Genomic DNA, 17,850 nt, shown 5'->3' with positions numbered 1-17,850 from the left:
TATAATAGTACTGTATCCGGTACTGTATAATGGTACTGTACCCAGTACTGTATCCGGTACTGTATAATGGTACTGTACCCAGTACTGTATCCCAGCAGTGTATAATAGTACTGTACCCGGTACTGTATCCCGGCACTGTATAATGGTACTGTACCCAGTACTGTACCTGGTACTGTATCCTGGCACTGTATCCCAACACTGTATAATGGTACTGTACCCGGTAGTGTACCCAGTACTGTATCCCAACACTGTATAATGGTACTGTACCCAGTAGTGTACCCAGTACTGTATCCCAACACTGTATAATGGTACTGTACGCAGTAGTGTACCCAGTACTGTATCCCAGCACTGTATAATGGTGCTGTACCCAGTACTGTATCCCAGCACTGTATAATGGTGCTGTACCCAGTACTGTATCCTGGCACTGTATCCCAACACTGTATAATGGTACTGTACCCGGTACTGTATCCCAGCACTGTATAATAGTACTGTACCCGGTACTGTATCCCAGCACTGTATAATAGTATTGTACCTGGCACTGTATCCCAACACTGTATAATGGTACTGTACTCGGTACTGTATCCCAGCACTGTATAATGGTACTGTACCCAGTAGTGTACCCGGTACTCTATCCAAGCACTGTATAATGGTACTGTACCCGGCACTGTATCCCAGCACTGTATAACGGTACTGGACCCAGTACTGTATCCCGGCACTGTATAATGGTACTGTACCCAGTACTGTATCCCGGCACTGTATAATGGTACTGTACCCAGTACTGTATCCCGGCACTGTATAACGGTACTGTATCCCGGCACTGTATAATGGTACTGTACCCTGTACTGTATCCCAGCACTGTAGAACGACACTGTATCCCTGCACTGTATAATGGTACTGTATCCCAGCACTGTATAACGACACTGTATCCCTGCACTGTATAATGGTACTGTATCCCAGCACTGTATAACGGCACTGTATCCCAGCACTGTATAACGGTACTGTATCCCAGCACTGTATAACGGCACTGTATCCCAGCACTGTATAACGGTACTGTATCCCTGCACTGTATAACGGTACTGTATCCCAGCACTGTATAACGGTACTGTATCCCAGCACTGTATAACGGTACTGTATCCCTGCACTGTATAACGGTACTGTATCCCAGCACTGTATAACGGTACTGTATCCCTGCACTGTATAACGGTACTGTATCCCTGCACTGTATAACGGTACTGTATCCCTGCACTGTATAACGGTACTGTATCCCTGCACTGTATAACGGTACTGTATCCCAGCACTGTATAACGGTACTGTATCCCTGCACTGTATAACGGTACTGTATCCCAGCACTGTATAACGGTACTGTATCTTGAGTGGCTGTTCTTTACATGCATGCCTGGATGATGAATGACTATTCACTGGGGAGGGTGGTGGGGCGGCGACATTATAACCCAGTCTGACCGTGTCCTCAGCCAACATCCACACACGTGCTTTATCCAGTAGAAACTCACTAGACAGCGATCATCTCATTGAAACGTATGAAAATTCTTAGAGGGCTAGACAGGGTAGATGCTGAGAGGCTGTTTCCCCTGGCTGGAGCATCTAGAACTAGGGGTCATAGTCTCAAGATAAGGGGTCGGCCATTTAAGACTGAGATGAGGAGGAATTTCTTCACTCAGAGGGTTGTGAATCTTTGGAATTCTCTACCCCAGAGGGCTGTGAATGCTCAGTCATTGAATATATTCAAGACTGAGATCGATGGATTTTTGGACACTAAGGGAATCAAGGGATATGGGGATCGGGCAGGAAAGTGGAATTGAGGTCGAAGGTCAGCCATGATCTGATTGAATGGTGGAGCAGACTCGAGGGGCCGTATGGCCTACTCCAGCTCCTATTTCTTATGTTCTTGTGATCAGTGGTCTGAAGATAAGTATCGCCGGACAGATGTAAGACCGATCCCCCCACAACAGACAAATTGTGACCAATTACCTCATCAAAGTATTGGAACAGAGCAGCTGCCAACATATGAGCACACAGCAGATAGAATATTCTAGTAGCTTTCAGTAAAATCCACTTGACCGTCGTATATCAGGGAATGAAACATGTCATGCACCATCACCAACCCTGCCAATAATGGGTATTTATAGAGGCACAATGGACGGTGAGCTCAACGTCTCAACATGGGGATATTTATAGCACAACAATAGTCTGTGTCCTTGTGTATATAATGGTGACAAGGCAGTGAGGGCTCAAATAAACTCCAGACACAGAGCCCTCCAGGCAATGGACAGAGACACGGCACACCGGTCGCAGATATTCCTGGACTTCGAGCAGAAGCAGCCCACCATGCCCTCTCGTGCCACGAAGCGCCGAGGTCCAGAGACCCTGCACCATGCGCTGGTGAATGGAGACCTGGCACTCCTCAAGGTCTTGGTCAGTGAGCACTGCGAAGATGTCGACCTGCTGTTCGAAATCCACCACAACGAGATGGAGTGGCAGGCGAAACCGGTGGCACTGGGGATCTCAGGTACCCGCTGGGCGTAGCCCTCTTGGTTTGGTAGCGCTCGATGTTAAATACACAACACGGGGGGAGGGGGATTAGGTTTTCGACTTGCCGCCCGGGTGTAAAATTGGCGTTGTGGATTGGCCGCTCGTTGTAGAATCCGCCCATTGAAAATCGAGTGGGCGATCAGCAACGCCAGTTTCATGCCCAGAGACAAGTGGAAAATCTGCTCCGTCGTCTCTCTCGATGTTGTCCCCAGCTTGCCTGAAGGCACTGATTGACGCTGGTACTATAGGTTCTATGGGTTCAGGTGGTCCTCCACCACCTGGCCCAAGTGCGAGCCGAGACAGCTATGCAACCATGGGAACGGTCAACTCTGAGCCCAGTCCTGTGCCCGCCTGATGCCCACGTGCAGAGATTGCTGCAACCTGATAGTGAGCATAGATTCTGGCTAATGTTCCTCTCCCCAACCAAGGGGAGCTAAGGACAATTTTCACATCTCTAGTGCCACCCCAGCTGTGATTGACTAACTCAGCACCCAGATCAGAGATAAAACATGGGACCCTCCTGACACAGTTTCCCCACTGCAAAGTGTAGTTATCAGCTGAGCTGTAGGTTTTCTTAAAATATATCTCTTTGAAAATACCAAGGGGAAAAAATTCGATAAGGCCCATTTTCGGCCTATTACCCCGCGCCCGACGGCCCCAACGCAGGCAGCACATGGATTTCGAGCTGCCTGCTACTTACCATGACCCAGCACCCAGCACTACCCGCGTTGCTGAGAGGCTGAACGGAGAATGAGGAGGCCAGAAATGGGGCATTCTCAATGCATGTCATTGGCAGTCTGCATCTCTTAAAGGTGCAGGTGCACAGTCCACTAGGAGGAGGGAAAGATGGCTTGAAGGATGGCAGGACCGGTGCGAGAGAGGGCCCCATGCTTCTCGGATGATGCACTGGAGGCCCTCCAGTGGAGAGGGTGGACGAAAGGAGGGCCAACATGTACCTGCAGGGTGGCAGGAGACCTTCCAGACTGCAGCTCCGCAGGCATTGGCAGGCTGTGGCCCAGGAAGTCAATGCCAGGAGCATGGTACCATGCACGTGGGTGCAGTGCCGAAAGAAGTTCAATGATTTGACACGAGTGGTCAAGGTGAGCGAATGCAAGTGTCAAGTGGCACATTCTACCAACTGCACCACTGCTCCACGCATCACACTCCATCACCCACCCACCAACAAACACTGCCCATCCATACGCAATGCTGCATTTCACCCGCACATCGTACCACACTTACAGGCCACACAACCACCACTCAGAGGTCACACACACTGGCAGCTATTCGACCACAACAGGCACATCACCCACACACCTTGCAGGATACTCACTGACACACACTGTCCTCTGTCTTGCAGGAGAAGGTGGCGCATAACAGCCGGCAGCAGGAGGGACCTAAGGGTGGACGGACACGCCTACACATCCTCACCCCCCTAGAGGAGACAGTGCTTCAGATCATTGGGCAGGCCGTCGCTGCAGCTGTGACAACATGCCACGCTGGAGGTCCTGATGAAGGGGGTCTCTGCATATTTAATGCTCCTTCTCCTTTCCCACATCTCCCTCCTCCCATAATCTTTTCTGACTCACGTGCTGCACATGCTGCCAGCACACACGTCTTACTTGCCCCTCTCCCCACTCCACAACTCAACCTGTTTCCCTTTGTCATTGCAGATACCTAAGAACACGTGACGGCACCGTCCGGGGAGGAGGAGGAGGAGGAGGAGTTGGACACTGAAGCCACACCGTCACTCGATCTGACACTTGCTCCACCAGCTCAGAGACTGACACTGCATTTCCTTTAGAGGTTAGGTTAGAGAAGGGATCTGCACATGGTGAGACACCTAGCACAAGTGTACAGGAGTCGGGGCGGAGGGAACGGATTCCACAGGTGCCAGCTCGCCGGAGGGCGAGGTCACTCACTAGTTCTGAGTAGAGAAGTCAGATGAGGACTTTGATGGGCCAGGCTACAGAAGACGGCTGATGGGCGTACACCACCAAATGCTTGGGGCACTGGAAAGCCTGCGCACAATGAGAAGGGGCATGGAGGAGTCCAGCTCCAACTTGGCCTGGGCTTTGTGCAGAGCTTGGAGCCCATCCTCTCCAACATGGAACGGGTGGTCACCTCCATCAACACACCTGTGGAACCCACCATGATACAATATCTGATGACCGATGTCGCTGCTTCCATTGCAGCACAAACCGATGTCATCAAAGGTCTATAAGCTATGGGGGCTGCTCAGACTGCTGCAATGGAAGCTCAGACTGCTGCTATTGTGGCTCTGGGGACCACTGTGGAACGGGGCTTCCAGGGCATCACAGCACTCCAGCAATCCGTTCTCCAGCTGATCACTGGGATTGCTGAGGTGCCGCCCCGGGAGAGTGGCAATGGCGCCATGGCAGTCAGACCTGCTGTCCTCTCTCAGGATGACAGCCTTCCTGCTCCCACCCCAACCATTCCGCCAATGCCCTTGTTGTTGCCTATCAGCCAGCCCATGCAGCGGTGGTGCAGTCTGAAGCCAGGCCCTCCAGGCCCAGAGCTACTCGAGGTCGTCCTCCAAGGCCATCTGCACGTTCCTCAATTGAAGACCAGCAGCCTTCCACCACCCATACTCCAGCCACCGGGGATTCACCTCGTAGGAGCACTAGGATAAGTAAAGGCACTTGATCAACAGGCACTAAGGGAATGCACATGGGTGAATAGTTCTGTTCTGTTTCCATAAATTTATTTGTTAATTGATAAATGTGACTTTGAATTTGCGTTTGGTGGTGGTTTTTATTTGTGCGATGAGCTGAGAGGGAAACAAATGTGTAATCAGATGGAGGGTGATTTGATGGTCATGTGGGAACGTACAGGTGGGGATTGTAGGACTGTAGGTGAGCTCGGGGATGTATTTGACATTATTGATAGTGGGCACGGATCAGGCGAGCACGCAGAGCCCTTGCAGACAAGGCATGTGGTTCCTGGTGTACCCTTGTGTCTTCCTCCACTTCCTCCTCCGGCTCCTCCTCCCCCTTCCCCTCAGCCTCTTCCTCCACCTCCTCCTCCTCCTCAGCCTCTTCCTCCTCCTCCTCCACTGGAGGGCTTCTCCAGAATGGTCCAGGCAGTGGAAGTGTTGTTTGAGGAGGCCTATGGTGTGCTCCATGACGTTACATGTGGCAGCATGGTTCTCATTATAGGCCTGCTGTGCACATGTGCGTGGGTTCCTGACCGGTGTCATGAGCCATGGCGTGAGGGGATAGCCCTTGTCGCCCAGTAGCCAGCCTTTGACTTACCGAGCCGGGTGAAAGATAGCTGGCACGTTGGACTGCCGCATGACGAAGGCATCGTGACTGCTCCCAAGGTAGCGGGCATCGATCTCCATGAGTTGATGCGTGTGGTCGCACATTAGCTGCATGTTGAGGGAGTGGAAGCCCTTTCGGCTGACGATGACGGCCGAGTTGATATGCAGGGCACGCAGGGCCATGTGCGTGCAATCAATGGCACCCTGCACCATGGGGAAGCCAGCAATGCAGCGAGCCCCCGTGCTCGCTCATTCTGCTTGTCTCTGTGGAGAGGGAAGGTGATGAACCTGTTCGTCATGTGGTACAGTGTGTCTGTGACCTCCCTTATGCAGCAGTGCACTGCACGCTGCGAGTTGTTGCACATGTCACCAGCAGAGGCCTGAAATAATCCTGAGCCGTAGAAATTCAGCACCATGGTGACCTTCACAGCCACAGGCAATGCTGTCCTCGCCCTGCTCTGAGGCTGCAGTTGTGCCCGCAGCAGTTAACAGATCCCGGTCACGGCTTCCTTGGTGAACCTCAGGCATCGGATACAATCCTCCTCGCTCATGTTGAGGAAAGAGAATTGGTTCCAGAGGCTCTCATTGGGAAGGGCCTCCTGCTCAGTGCCCTGCACCTCCTCCTCCTCCCTCTCCTCGCAGCTTGACCTTCAACGCGTGGCCTCTTTGCCTGCTCCCAGTCGTGCTCAATGCCCAGCGACAGCCCTAGCAGACCACACATGGTTGCCAGGAATGTTGCTCAACCATGGTTGTAACTTTCGGAACCGTAAGGCAGTACCTGCCAAACCACTCTCAAATGTACTGTAGCAACTCTCAGTAAGAATAGGGAGCTTCAAAAAACACTTCCTACTCCACCAGGAGCCAGGAGCAATAATCCAGCAACTAACCTGCAACACCTTCATGGGCCCTTTAAATAGCGCCGGCGGGGAGTCCTCCAGGCACTCTAAGACACGTTCAGGTGTGCATGGTTAAGACTGTGCCTTGAGTTGACCGTTAAGGTCCAAAATGGTATCTATCGCTTTAAATCAGCGTTGCGCACTGATTATCGTCATTTTCTCCCTACTTTACATGTTGCCGGCCTTCGGTATTTGCGCATGTGCTAATACAAAGATGGCATCCGGCGCACGTCATGCTGGAAACGTGCGTGCGCAGCTAAGACGCCATCTCCGATCTCCGGGAGGCCGCATAGCGCCGAAACAACGGGTGCGAGACGGCTCAATTTAGCGCTCTAGATGTTTGAATGTGGGGAGCACCTGGCAGAGGGAGGGGGCACAGGAGAGTGGGAGGTGCTTAAGCAGACAGGCTGGAGTACGGGGGAGGGCGGGTGGTTGGTGACGGAACATCAGTAACTCTCCGGTGCACTTATCGTGTTTCTCACCATGGTTTGCTTCATAGTGTCTTTGACGTGGAGAAGATGGGCTAGAAATAGGGCCGATCTCAGCAGCGCAGGTCGCTCGATATGCTAACAGGGTCAGATAAAGAGGGGTGGGAGGAGGCTCATGTGGAGCATAAACACCGGCATAGACCAGTTGGGCTGAATGGCCTGTTTCTGTGCTGTAAATTCCATGTAATGTATTGTTGCATAGAATCATAGAATCACAGCACAGAAGGAGACCATTTGGCCCATCGAGTCCGTGCTGGCTTTATGAAAGAACAATCCAGCTAGTCCCACTCCCCTGCCCTATCCCCATAGACCTGCAAATTTTTTCCTTTCAAGTACTTATCCAATTCCCTTTTGAAGGCCACGATTGAATCTGCCTCCACCCGACAGTGTATTCCAGATCCTAACCACTCGCTGTGTAAAAAAGTTTTTCCTCATGTCACCTTTGGTTCTTTTGCCAATCACCTTAAATCTATGCCCTCTGGTTCTTGACCTTTCCGCCAATGGGAACAGTTTCTCTCTATCTATTCTGTCCAGACCCTTCATGATTTTGAATACCTCTATCAAATCTCCTCTCAACCTTCTCTGTTCTGAGAACAACCCCAGCTTCTCCAGTCTATCCACGTAACTAAAGTCCCTCATCCCTAGAATAATTCAAGTAAATCTTTTCTGCACCGTCTCTAAGGCCTTCACATCTTTCCTAAAGTGCGGTGCCCAGAATTGGACACAATACTCCAGTTGTGGCCGAACCAGTGTTTTATAAAGGTTCATCATGACTTCCTTGCTTTTGTACTCTATGCCTCTGTTTATAAAGCCTATGATCCCGTATGCTTTTTTAACTACTTTCTCAACCTGCCCTACCACCTTCAATGATTTATGTACATATACCCACCAGATCTCTCTGTTCCTGTATCCCTTTTAGAATTGTGCCCTCTGGTTTATATTGCCTCTCCTCATTCTTCCTACCGAAATGTATCACCTCGCATTTTTCTGTATTAAATTTCATCTGCCACGTGTCCGCCCATACCACCAGCCTGTCTATATCCTCTTGAAGTCTATCACTATCCTCCTCACTGTTCACTACACTTCCAAGTTTTGTGTCATCTGCAAATTTTGAAATTGTGCCCTGTACACCCAAGTCCAAGTCATTAATATATATCAAGAAAACCAGTGGTCCTAGTACCGGCCCCTGGGGAACACCACTGTACACCTCCCTCCAGTCCGAAAAACAACTGTTCACCACTACTCTCTGTTTCCTGTTACTTAGCCAATTCTGTATCCATGTTGTTACTGCTCCCTTTATTCCATGGGCTTCAATCTTGATGACAAGCCTATTAAATGGCACTTTATCAGGTCCTTACCTATTGTTAACAAATCAGACCCTTGGGCTTTACATTCATGTCCACAAAGAAATACAAAATTCTCCATTTCTCCTGAAACACACAGCACTCTTGATCTAGCTTTCTCTTCTCGGATAAAGACACGAGGGACACTTGACCCTAGAAAACCCAAAATCAGGGATCAATGTTACGAGATGTTGAATAAATAAAGAAATAAAGAGTCATGGAGGAAATATCCTCTCACGGTGTGGAATCACTCCAGTACTACTTTTTCTTCATTAATTATTAACAGTGCATAGTTATACATCAATATACTTTTATTTTTTACACTAATCAGTCAGTCCCAAATATGTAAAGACCCACAACAACAACTTGCATTTATATAGCACCTTTACGATCGTAAAACATCCCAAGGCACTTCACTGGAGCGATTATCAAACAAAATTTGACACCGAGGCACAGAAGGAGATATTAGGACAGGTGACCAACAGCTTGGTCAAAGAGGTAAGTTTTAAGGAGCATCTTAAAGGAGGAGAGAGGGGCAGAGGGCGGGAATTCCAGAGCTTAGGGCCTAGGCAGCTGAAGGCACGGCTACCAATGGTGGGGCGAAGGAAATCGGGGATGCACAAAAGACCAAACTTGGAGGATCTTGAAGGGTTGTAGGGCTGGAGGAGGTTACAGAGATAGGGAGTGGCGAGGCCATGGAGGCATTTAAAAACAATGATGAGAATTTTAAAATCGAGGCGTTCCCAGACCAGTTGCCAATGTAGGTCAGCATGCACAGAGGTGATGGGTGAATGGAACTTGGTGCAAGTTAGGAAATGGGCTGCAGAGTTTTGGATGAGCTCAAGTTTTGGAGGGTGGAAGGTGGGAAAAGCCATAGGCTGTAATAACCAGTCAGTCACTATGCCATTCACTGCTGCATCAAGGACATAATTGAAGCCCTATTTTACCATGTACACAGGTACATATACTTCAGCAGTGATCAGCAGAAGCAGAGACAGCTAGAGCTTGACGACATTGTTAACCCCCTTAAGGTACAGGTATTATTGACTGCCATTCATGCACCTACCAATAATCCTATGGCACAGCTCAATAGGAAGGGATCTGATTCCAGCAATGTGAACATGGTACAGTATGCTCATTACATAACTGGATCAACCACATTGCTATCTTCTCTTCCAGTTAAGTGGCTCATTAGATACTTGAAAAGTGTGAAATGGGTTTGGAGATGCACTGTGACTGGCAATTTTTCTAAAGCTTCCAGTATTGCATTTGTACCAAACAAAATCAGATGCTATTAAATCAGTAGTGCTTCCATTATAATGACAACTAAAGTTAGGATCAACTGGAGAAAAAGATGTAAATATTGCCCCAAGTAAATAACCTTTGAGAATGTTTAACTAAGATGTCGCCATTCTTTCTTCAGTTACAAACACTTGTTCCCTGGTTTAGTAAATTATATCTGATCTTATGCTCTGGAGAAGTGTTGAAGATGGCTGGGAAAGGAACAGCAAGGAACAGAGCATCAAAAAAGCCGAGGCTATCTTCTTGTCAGCAATCTCACTCTTCTCAAAACCTATAGGATATCTTCAACAACCCTGGGCTGTCAGAGGGGAGCACATCCATAGGAAGCACAGGTTGGAGAATTAGCGTTTCAGTGTTGTAGCCCAATTCAAGCTCTGCTCCTGCTGGGAGTGTGAGATCACTGAATTTACTGCTATATCTACCCAGCAATGAAATACTGTCGAGCTGTTTGGCAGGGCAAGGAAAGATATCCTCTTTTCTGTACTCAACATAGTCCAAAGTCCAGTGGAAAAAGACTTGAAAGACTTGAATTTATATAGCGCCTTTCATGACCTCAGGATGTCACAAAGCTCTTTACAGCCAATGAAATACTCATGTGTTACAAACCAGCGATGCATTACTAGAACACTCAAACCTCATTCACATCAACAGAAATGAATGAAAAGACAAAAAGACCTACTTTCACAACCTCAGGATGTTCCAAAGCACTTTACAGCCAATGAAGTACTTTTGAAGTGTAGTCACTGTTGTAATGTGGGAAACGTGGCAGGCAATTTTGCACACAGCAAGATCCCACAAACAGCAATGTGATAATGACCAGATAATCTGTTTTAATGATGTTGGTTGAGGGATAAATATTGGCCAGGACATTTGTCCCTGGTTACACCGTCACATTAAAAAAAAACACACCTCTAGACAGGTTCAATTATATTCCAGTCATTGACTAGATAGATAAAAGTGGAGCTCGCCTGAACTGTTCAACAAGAGTGAAACCGCCCTACAACTGAGTAATTATAGAACCATTTCACTTTTGCTAAGGAGTCTAGGTAAGCTCCATTTTCATTAAAGTATAGTTTAGAAAAAGGCCGATTCCCCTTCCGTCCTAACAAATTCCATTTTAACCACTGAAACAGGATCTTAATATTTAAAGAGGTATGTGCATATCTTTAGTGTGTAATGAAGCAAAACTGAAACTCTCTCTGGCAAGTTAAAAATCCCAGTCCCCTCATCCTTTCATCCATTCAACCATTCCCCCACCCCACCCATATCACTGATTTTTAACAATGACAATTTGAAATGTTTAAAACTGCAATACAGCCCTATAACAGAACGAAAGGGTTTTCAAACAGTTTACATTCAGAATGACACATCACTCGAACCAGCAGATGGTTTATATACAGAAATCAAAACATTAAATGCTGTACTCAGCAAAATCCTCAGCATCTGAAAAAACAGATTAAAGTCAGATCCAGGTCCTTTGGTCCAAATGGAAACCCATGTGTTCTCTTTTCAGACCTGCTGTGTTTTCAAGTATTTTCTGTTTTCATTTCAGCTTTCCAGTGTTTGCAGGTTTTCTCGCTGTATCTTTGTACAGATGTACACTAACTATACAATTAAAACACGAAACAGTATTCACTGTCAGTATTCTGGCTGAGCATTCCCGGGGTTTAAGAACACTGTGAGGGGACCAGCAAAGTGCCAATGCTGATTCCAGACAATGACTGAATGGTTTCGAAGTTCCATCCGAATACTGTAGAGGGAGCACGCAGCACATTGGTTCCGCAGAAGTGGAATGGAATTAACAGTAAAGTAAAAGCACAACCAAAGCTCAGGGATTAGGGAAAGCTGAAATGCAGATCAGCTGCAAATGGGAAAATGAAGAGGTGGCACTCAAAATCAGATCCTTAATCTAACCAACCTACATTTATTCTCAATTATGTCCAGGGCTGTGTTACAATCCTATAGTGTACACCACTGGGCTCAGTCTCTAGTTCATCTCCATTGTGTGATTATCCCATTTTATCAGGAGGATTAATTGATGTAAATTGGCTGCCGCGTTTCCTATATTACAACAGTGACTACACTTCAAAAGTACTTCATTGGCTGAAAAGCACTTTGGGATATCCTGAGGTCGTGAAAGACAATATAAATGGAAGGTCTTTCTTTCCTTCCCTCCGACACTTTACTGGCTTATGAAACCCAAGTTTCCATGAGGACGGGCCTGCCCTGGCCAATTCCGTTCAGCCCTACCGTGGCCAGGCTAAGATCAGCAACTCAGCAGGCCGAAGCCCATGGCCTACTCCTGATCCAGACAAGATCCTATTCTGAGGGGAATCCCGGGAAAGATGGAATCCCGGTGAAAAACACAATGGGCTCGATTTTCGCACCTGTGATCGGGTGCGTTGGTGGTGGGGGGCTGCGAAAATCCGGGATTCCCGGGGCGGATCGGGAGCCCGGCTCCAACCCGCCCCATTTCCGGGTTCCCCAGTGACGCGCTGACATGCACGCACAGCCCCCACATGTGGGACTCGCGCCGGCAATTAAAGCCGGGGGGGGTGCCACTTAAAGTACTTGAACAGGTACTTCAGGTTGTTTACAGACCCGATTGACCTGATATTTTAGGAGGGATCGGATTTTGCAATTAACTGAGACTGTTTCCCGTACTGGGGGAAGCACTCCCGGTTCAAATGGACATGTTGCAGCCACCAGCCTGTGGCAGCTGCAAAGGTCCATTTGACAGGTCGGTGGGGGGAGACCCTCACTCATTGCAGGAGGCCACTGTCACTTTGGACAAAGTTTGGCCTCCACCACCCTCCTAACAATCAAATGCATAAACTTGCACACTTACCCCGGTGTCCAGACATATTTACCTACCTTGCCGACCCCCTCAAACTTCCAGATGGGGGCCGCCGTAGCTGCAGTCATGTCCTCCTTGGAGGGCGAACAGCATCACCAGGCTCGCTGGCCACGCCGTCCACCTCTGACACGTGGAGCTCCACAACACAGTGCAGTGACACATCCACCTGCTCAGCAGGAAGGAGGGCAACCGCAGAGAGAGATGCGTCGCAGAAGGCACTACCCTCGCCACAGGGTCTACAGACCGAGGCTCAGCTTCCTGGACCTCTCTGAGCAGCAGTGCACACGGAGGCTCAGAGTCACTCGACACGTAGTCGTGGACATCTGCAGCTTCCTTCATGCCAAGCTGCTACCATCTTCTTACCTGTCGCTGTCAAAGTCACCACTGCCCTCAACAACTTCTCCTCCGCATCCTTCCAGGGTACCACTGGGGACATCGCCGGCGTCTCTCAGTCATCTGCACAAAAGAGCCCTGCAAATACACCTACACCCACTCTGCAGTGACACAATGGGTAGCATCAAGTGTGCGTGTTCTTGGTGATCCCCATGAAAGGGACCTATTCCACAAGCCAGTCAAGAATGGGCAAGACATGGCAGTAGTGGTGATAATAATAATATTTATTGTGCATGTGAAACAAAACAAATGAAAAACCTGACAAATCGTCATACGCCCTTGTGCATTTCCTTTGTGCTCACAAAACATTTGCCTTGCGTTTCCGGGAACCCCTACATGGTGCTACCCCTGTGGCTTCAGCAGAGGTAGTGGCAGATTGCTCTTGTCCATGCCCTGACCGATGAGATGCTTTGGGCCGACGCCCTCTGAGTTTCGGTGCCCATGAGGACCCCTCCAAAGACTGCTCCACTTGCACCTGTGCAGGGGCAGACTCGGCCACCTGGAGAGGAGGCAGCATTGCGGGTACTGGTTGAGAGGGGGGCAACGGGTGAGACGTGGGAGCGCTTTGAGTGGCGACCCGATTTCCATGTCCCCTTTCACCATCATCCCTCTCCTGGCCCAGGCCTACATCACTCCTTCCACCCTGCTGGACGGCAGTTTGGAGGACTTGTGTGAGGCCTTGGGAGGCCACCTGTAAAGTATCTGTCAGCATGTTCAAGGCGGCAGAATGTTGCTCACCCTGAATCCAAACGGCCGTTGTCAGGGCCTGAATGGACTCATTGTTGAGCCGTGCTTGAATCTCGATGGAGGCTAGCCTTTCCTCCATCGCAGACATTCCCGCACCTACCCGCGACACTATCTCAGAGATGCCTTCACGTCCCTGCGACAGTATCTCGGAGATACCCTCCTGTCCCTGTGCCACCATTCCCCTCATGCAGGAGTTGAACTCCTCCATCCTCTGCGCAATTGTGGAGAGTGCGCGTGGCACCTGTTCCAGCACCTCGGCAATGTGCTGCTGGCCCTCGATGACTCTCCTTTGCTGGCCCCCAGGGTTCAGCATCTGGGTCCACCTGAGCAGAGCCTGGAGAAGAGTGCTCCCACCGACGCGGACTCTCCACGGCTGCCCCTGCCACCAGGGTCCGCTCGTGCTCACATGTGCGTGGTGACTCACCATGTGCAACCCCAACTAACTGAGGATGGGGACCCACCGAGGTGTATGTATCTGCGCTGGTGAATGCATGGCTCGGATGTGACGATGGATCCTCAGAGACCAGCAGGTCCTCTGAGGAATCGCCCTCCACGGTCACGGCGCTCGCTGATGGCCCTGCAAGAGAACAGAAAGCAATATTAGGCATGTGGACAGATGTAGAGGTGCTGCAGATGCCAAGTGATGCTAAGATCATTCGCTATCATGAGTGCTGAGTGTTAGCTTTCTGTCACCGGCCGTTTGTGCAGCCCCAGCCTCGGCATCCGCCACGGACAGGCACTCCAGTGTGTGGCTGATGTCCAACGCCTGATGCTCCGCATCCGTTAGGACCACCTGGTGTGGCCGGCCCCCTCCGGTCCGTGCCTTCTCCCGGGCGTTCTGGCATCTCTTCTCCTGTCAAGGCAAAACACAGAGGCGTGGTTGAGTGATGGTTGCATAGTGAGACGCTGCATGCATTGGTGTGGGTGGGGTTGAGCGAGAGGGAGATGCATGGGAGGGTGCGTGTGAGACATAGCCATGATATTGTATGAGGATTGGGTTGCGTGGCAGTGTTTGAATGGGGACAGGGACGGTGAGTACGTGCAGGCAAGGTGAGGATGATGGTTGAGTGGATGTGAGGAGTGATGCGAGAGCGTTGTGGTGGCAGTGCGGAAGGAGTTGTGTGGTGGTGGAGGTGATGTGGAAGACGGAGTGTGGGAGAATGCGTAAGTATACTCACTTTGCCTAACCTGGTTAGATCATTAAATCTCTTCCGGCACTGGACCCAGGTTCGTGCCACATTGCCGCTGCTGGTGACCTCCTCGGCCACCTCCAGCCAGGCCTTCTTCGTGGTGGAGGGAGGGCACTTCCTCCCATCAGACGGGAAAAATATTTCCTTCCTCCTCCTCACCCCATCCAGCAGCAGCTGGAGTGAGGAATCTGAAAATCTTGGGGCAGCCTTCTCTCTGGCCTGCTCCATGGTTCAGCATTGGTTGTTTGCTGCAGGAGGAGCATTAATGGACTGCCCCTTTAAATAGGGCTCCTCCAGCTGACAGACCTTACTGTGCATGCGCAGTCCGCCCGCCGCGCAGCTTACCAGTGGGAAACCCGGAAGCAAAGGAAAGTGCAGAGCACACTGATTTCACCGGGCGCGTTACCCACGCGCCCAGTCGACCCCCCCCCCGCTGAGAACCCGCCGCCCTGCTAATATCGAGCCCAATGAGCTAGAACTTCTGATCTGCTCCTGTTGCATTCCTGCCTGTATTATTTTAACACAGGCAATAATCCATTTGTTTTAAAAGCCTATGTAAAGACATTGCACACACAAATGCAGTGCAAGCTTGCTAAGAATTCATACATGAACTTTGTCAAACGGAAGTTCTACTTTAATAAATAAAATAAAATCCCAAAGCAAAATCTCAATTCCAACAGACTCCCAATTCACATATCTCAGAAGCTCTGCACATTTGCTGGGTATCTTGCATTTACAACAAGAACAACAATTTGCATTTACAAAGCGTCTTTAACATGGTAAAACATCTCAAGGTGATTCACGGTTGTGTATTCGACCAAAATTTGACACCGAGCCACATAAGGAGATTTTTTTTTATTAGTTCATGGGATGTGGGCGTCGCTGGCGAGGCCGGCATTTATTGCCCATCCCTAATTGCCTTTGAGAAGGTGGTGGTGAGCCGCCTTCTTGAACCGCTGCAGTCCGTGTGGTGAAGGTTCTCCCACAATGCTGTTAGGAAGGGAGTTCCAGGATTTTGACCCAGCGACGATGAAGGAACGGCGATATATTTCCAAGTCAGGATGGTATGTGACTTGGAGGGGAACGTGCAGGTGGTGTTGTTCCCATGTGCCTGCTGCTCTTGTCCTTCTAGGTGGTAGAGGTCGCGGGTTTGGGAGGTGCTGTCGAAGAAGCCTTGGCAAGTTGCTGCAGTGCATCCTGTGGATGGTACACACTGCAGCCACTGTGCGCCGGTGGTGAAGGGAGTGAATGTTTAGGGTGGTGGATGGGGTGCCAATCAAGCGGGCTGCCTTGTCCTGGATGGTGTCGAGCTTCTTGAGTGCTGTTGAAGCTGCACTCATCCAGGCAAGTGGAGAGTATTCCTTCACACTCCTGACTTGTGCCTTGTAGATGGTAGAAAGGTTTTGGGGAGTCAGGAGGTGAGTCACTCGCTGCAGAATACCCAGCCTCTGACCTGCTCTTGTAGCCACAGTATTTATATGGCTGGTCCAGTTAAGTTTCTAGTCAAAGGTGACCCCAGGATGTTGATGGTGGGGGATTTGGCGATGGTAATGCCGTTGAATGTCAAGGGGAGGTGGTTAGACTCTCTCTTGTTGGAGATGGTCATTGCCTGGCACTTGTCTGGCGCAAATGTTACTTGCCACTTATCAGCCCAAGCCTGGATGTTGTCCAGGTCTTGCTGCATGCGGGCACGGACTGCTTCATTATCTGAGGAGTTGCGAATGGAACTGAACACTGTGCAATCATCAGCGAACATCCCCATTTCTGACCTATGATGGAGGGAAGGTCATTGATGAAGCAGCCGAAGATGGTTGGGCCGAGGATACTGCCCTGAGGAACTCCTGCAGCAATGTCCTGGGGCTGAGATGATTGGCCTCCAACAACCACTACCATCTTCCTTTGTGCTAGGTATGACTCCAGCCACTGGAGAGTTTTCCCCCTGATTCCCATTGACTTCAATTTTACTAGGGCTCCTTGGTGCCACACTCGGCCAAATGCTGCCTTGATGTCAAGGGCAGTCACTCTCACCCCACCTCTGGAATTCAGCTCTTTTGTCCATGTTTGGGCCAAGGCTGTAATGAGGTCTGGAGCCGAGTGGTCCTGGCGGAACCCAAACTGAGCATCGGTGAGCAGGTTATTGGTGAGTAAGTGCCGCTTGATAGCACTGTCGACGACACCTTGCATCACTTTGCTGATGATTGAGAGTAGACTGATGGGGCGGTAATTGGCCGGATTGGATTTGTTTTGCTTTTTGTGGACAGGACATACCTGGGCAATTTTCCACATAGTCGGGTAGATGCCAGTGTTGTAGCTGTACTGGAACAGTATAGCTAGAGGCACGGCTAGTTCTGGAACACAAGTCTTCAGCACTACAGCCGGGATGTTGTCGGGGCCCATAGCCTTTGCTGTATCCAGTGCACTCAGCCGTTTCTTGATATCACGTGGAGTGAATCGAATTGGCTGAAGACTGGCTTCTGTGATGGTGGGGATATTGGGAGGAGGCTGAGATGGATCATCCACTCGGCACTTCTGGCTGAAGATGGTTGCAAATGCTTGAGCCTTGTCTTTTGAACTCACGTGCTGGACTCCGCCATCATTGAGGATGGGGATGTTCACAGAGCCTCCTCCTCCCGTTAGTTGTTTAATTGTCCACCACCATTCACGTAAGGAGGTATTAGAACAGGAGACCAAAAGCTTGGTCAAAGAGGTAGTTTTTAAGGAGCGTCTTAAAGGAGGAGTGAAGCGGTGAGGTTTGGGGAGGGAATTCCAGAGCTTAGGGCCTAGACAGCTGAAAGCATAGC

At 49.8% G+C, this 17,850-nt stretch overlaps 1 protein-coding gene across 3 annotated transcripts in view; it reads left to right on the top strand.

Moving 5' to 3' along the window:
• LOC137323914 (ankyrin repeat and SOCS box protein 18-like) overlaps positions 1-17,850 on the top strand; it is a 44,161-nt gene that overhangs the window by 12,065 nt on the left and 14,246 nt on the right. Inside the window, exon 1 of one of the 3 annotated variants that reach the window (XM_067987995.1) lies at positions 2,254-2,527. The exons of the other annotated variants lie outside the window; for them this stretch is intronic. Within the exon in view, the coding sequence (XP_067844096.1) occupies positions 2,284-2,527 (244 nt within the window). The 5' untranslated portion in view covers positions 2,254-2,283. Of the gene's footprint in view, positions 1-2,253; positions 2,528-17,850 lie in introns of those variants that run through there. 3 annotated transcript variants of the gene reach the window in all.

The sequence above is a fragment of the Heptranchias perlo genome, chromosome 7 (genome assembly GCF_035084215.1).
Source record: "Heptranchias perlo isolate sHepPer1 chromosome 7, sHepPer1.hap1, whole genome shotgun sequence".
Taxonomy (NCBI): Eukaryota; Metazoa; Chordata; class Chondrichthyes; order Hexanchiformes; family Hexanchidae; genus Heptranchias; species Heptranchias perlo.
Note: the sequence above shows the minus strand (reverse complement) of the source record. Positions and strands in the feature narration are given on the sequence as shown.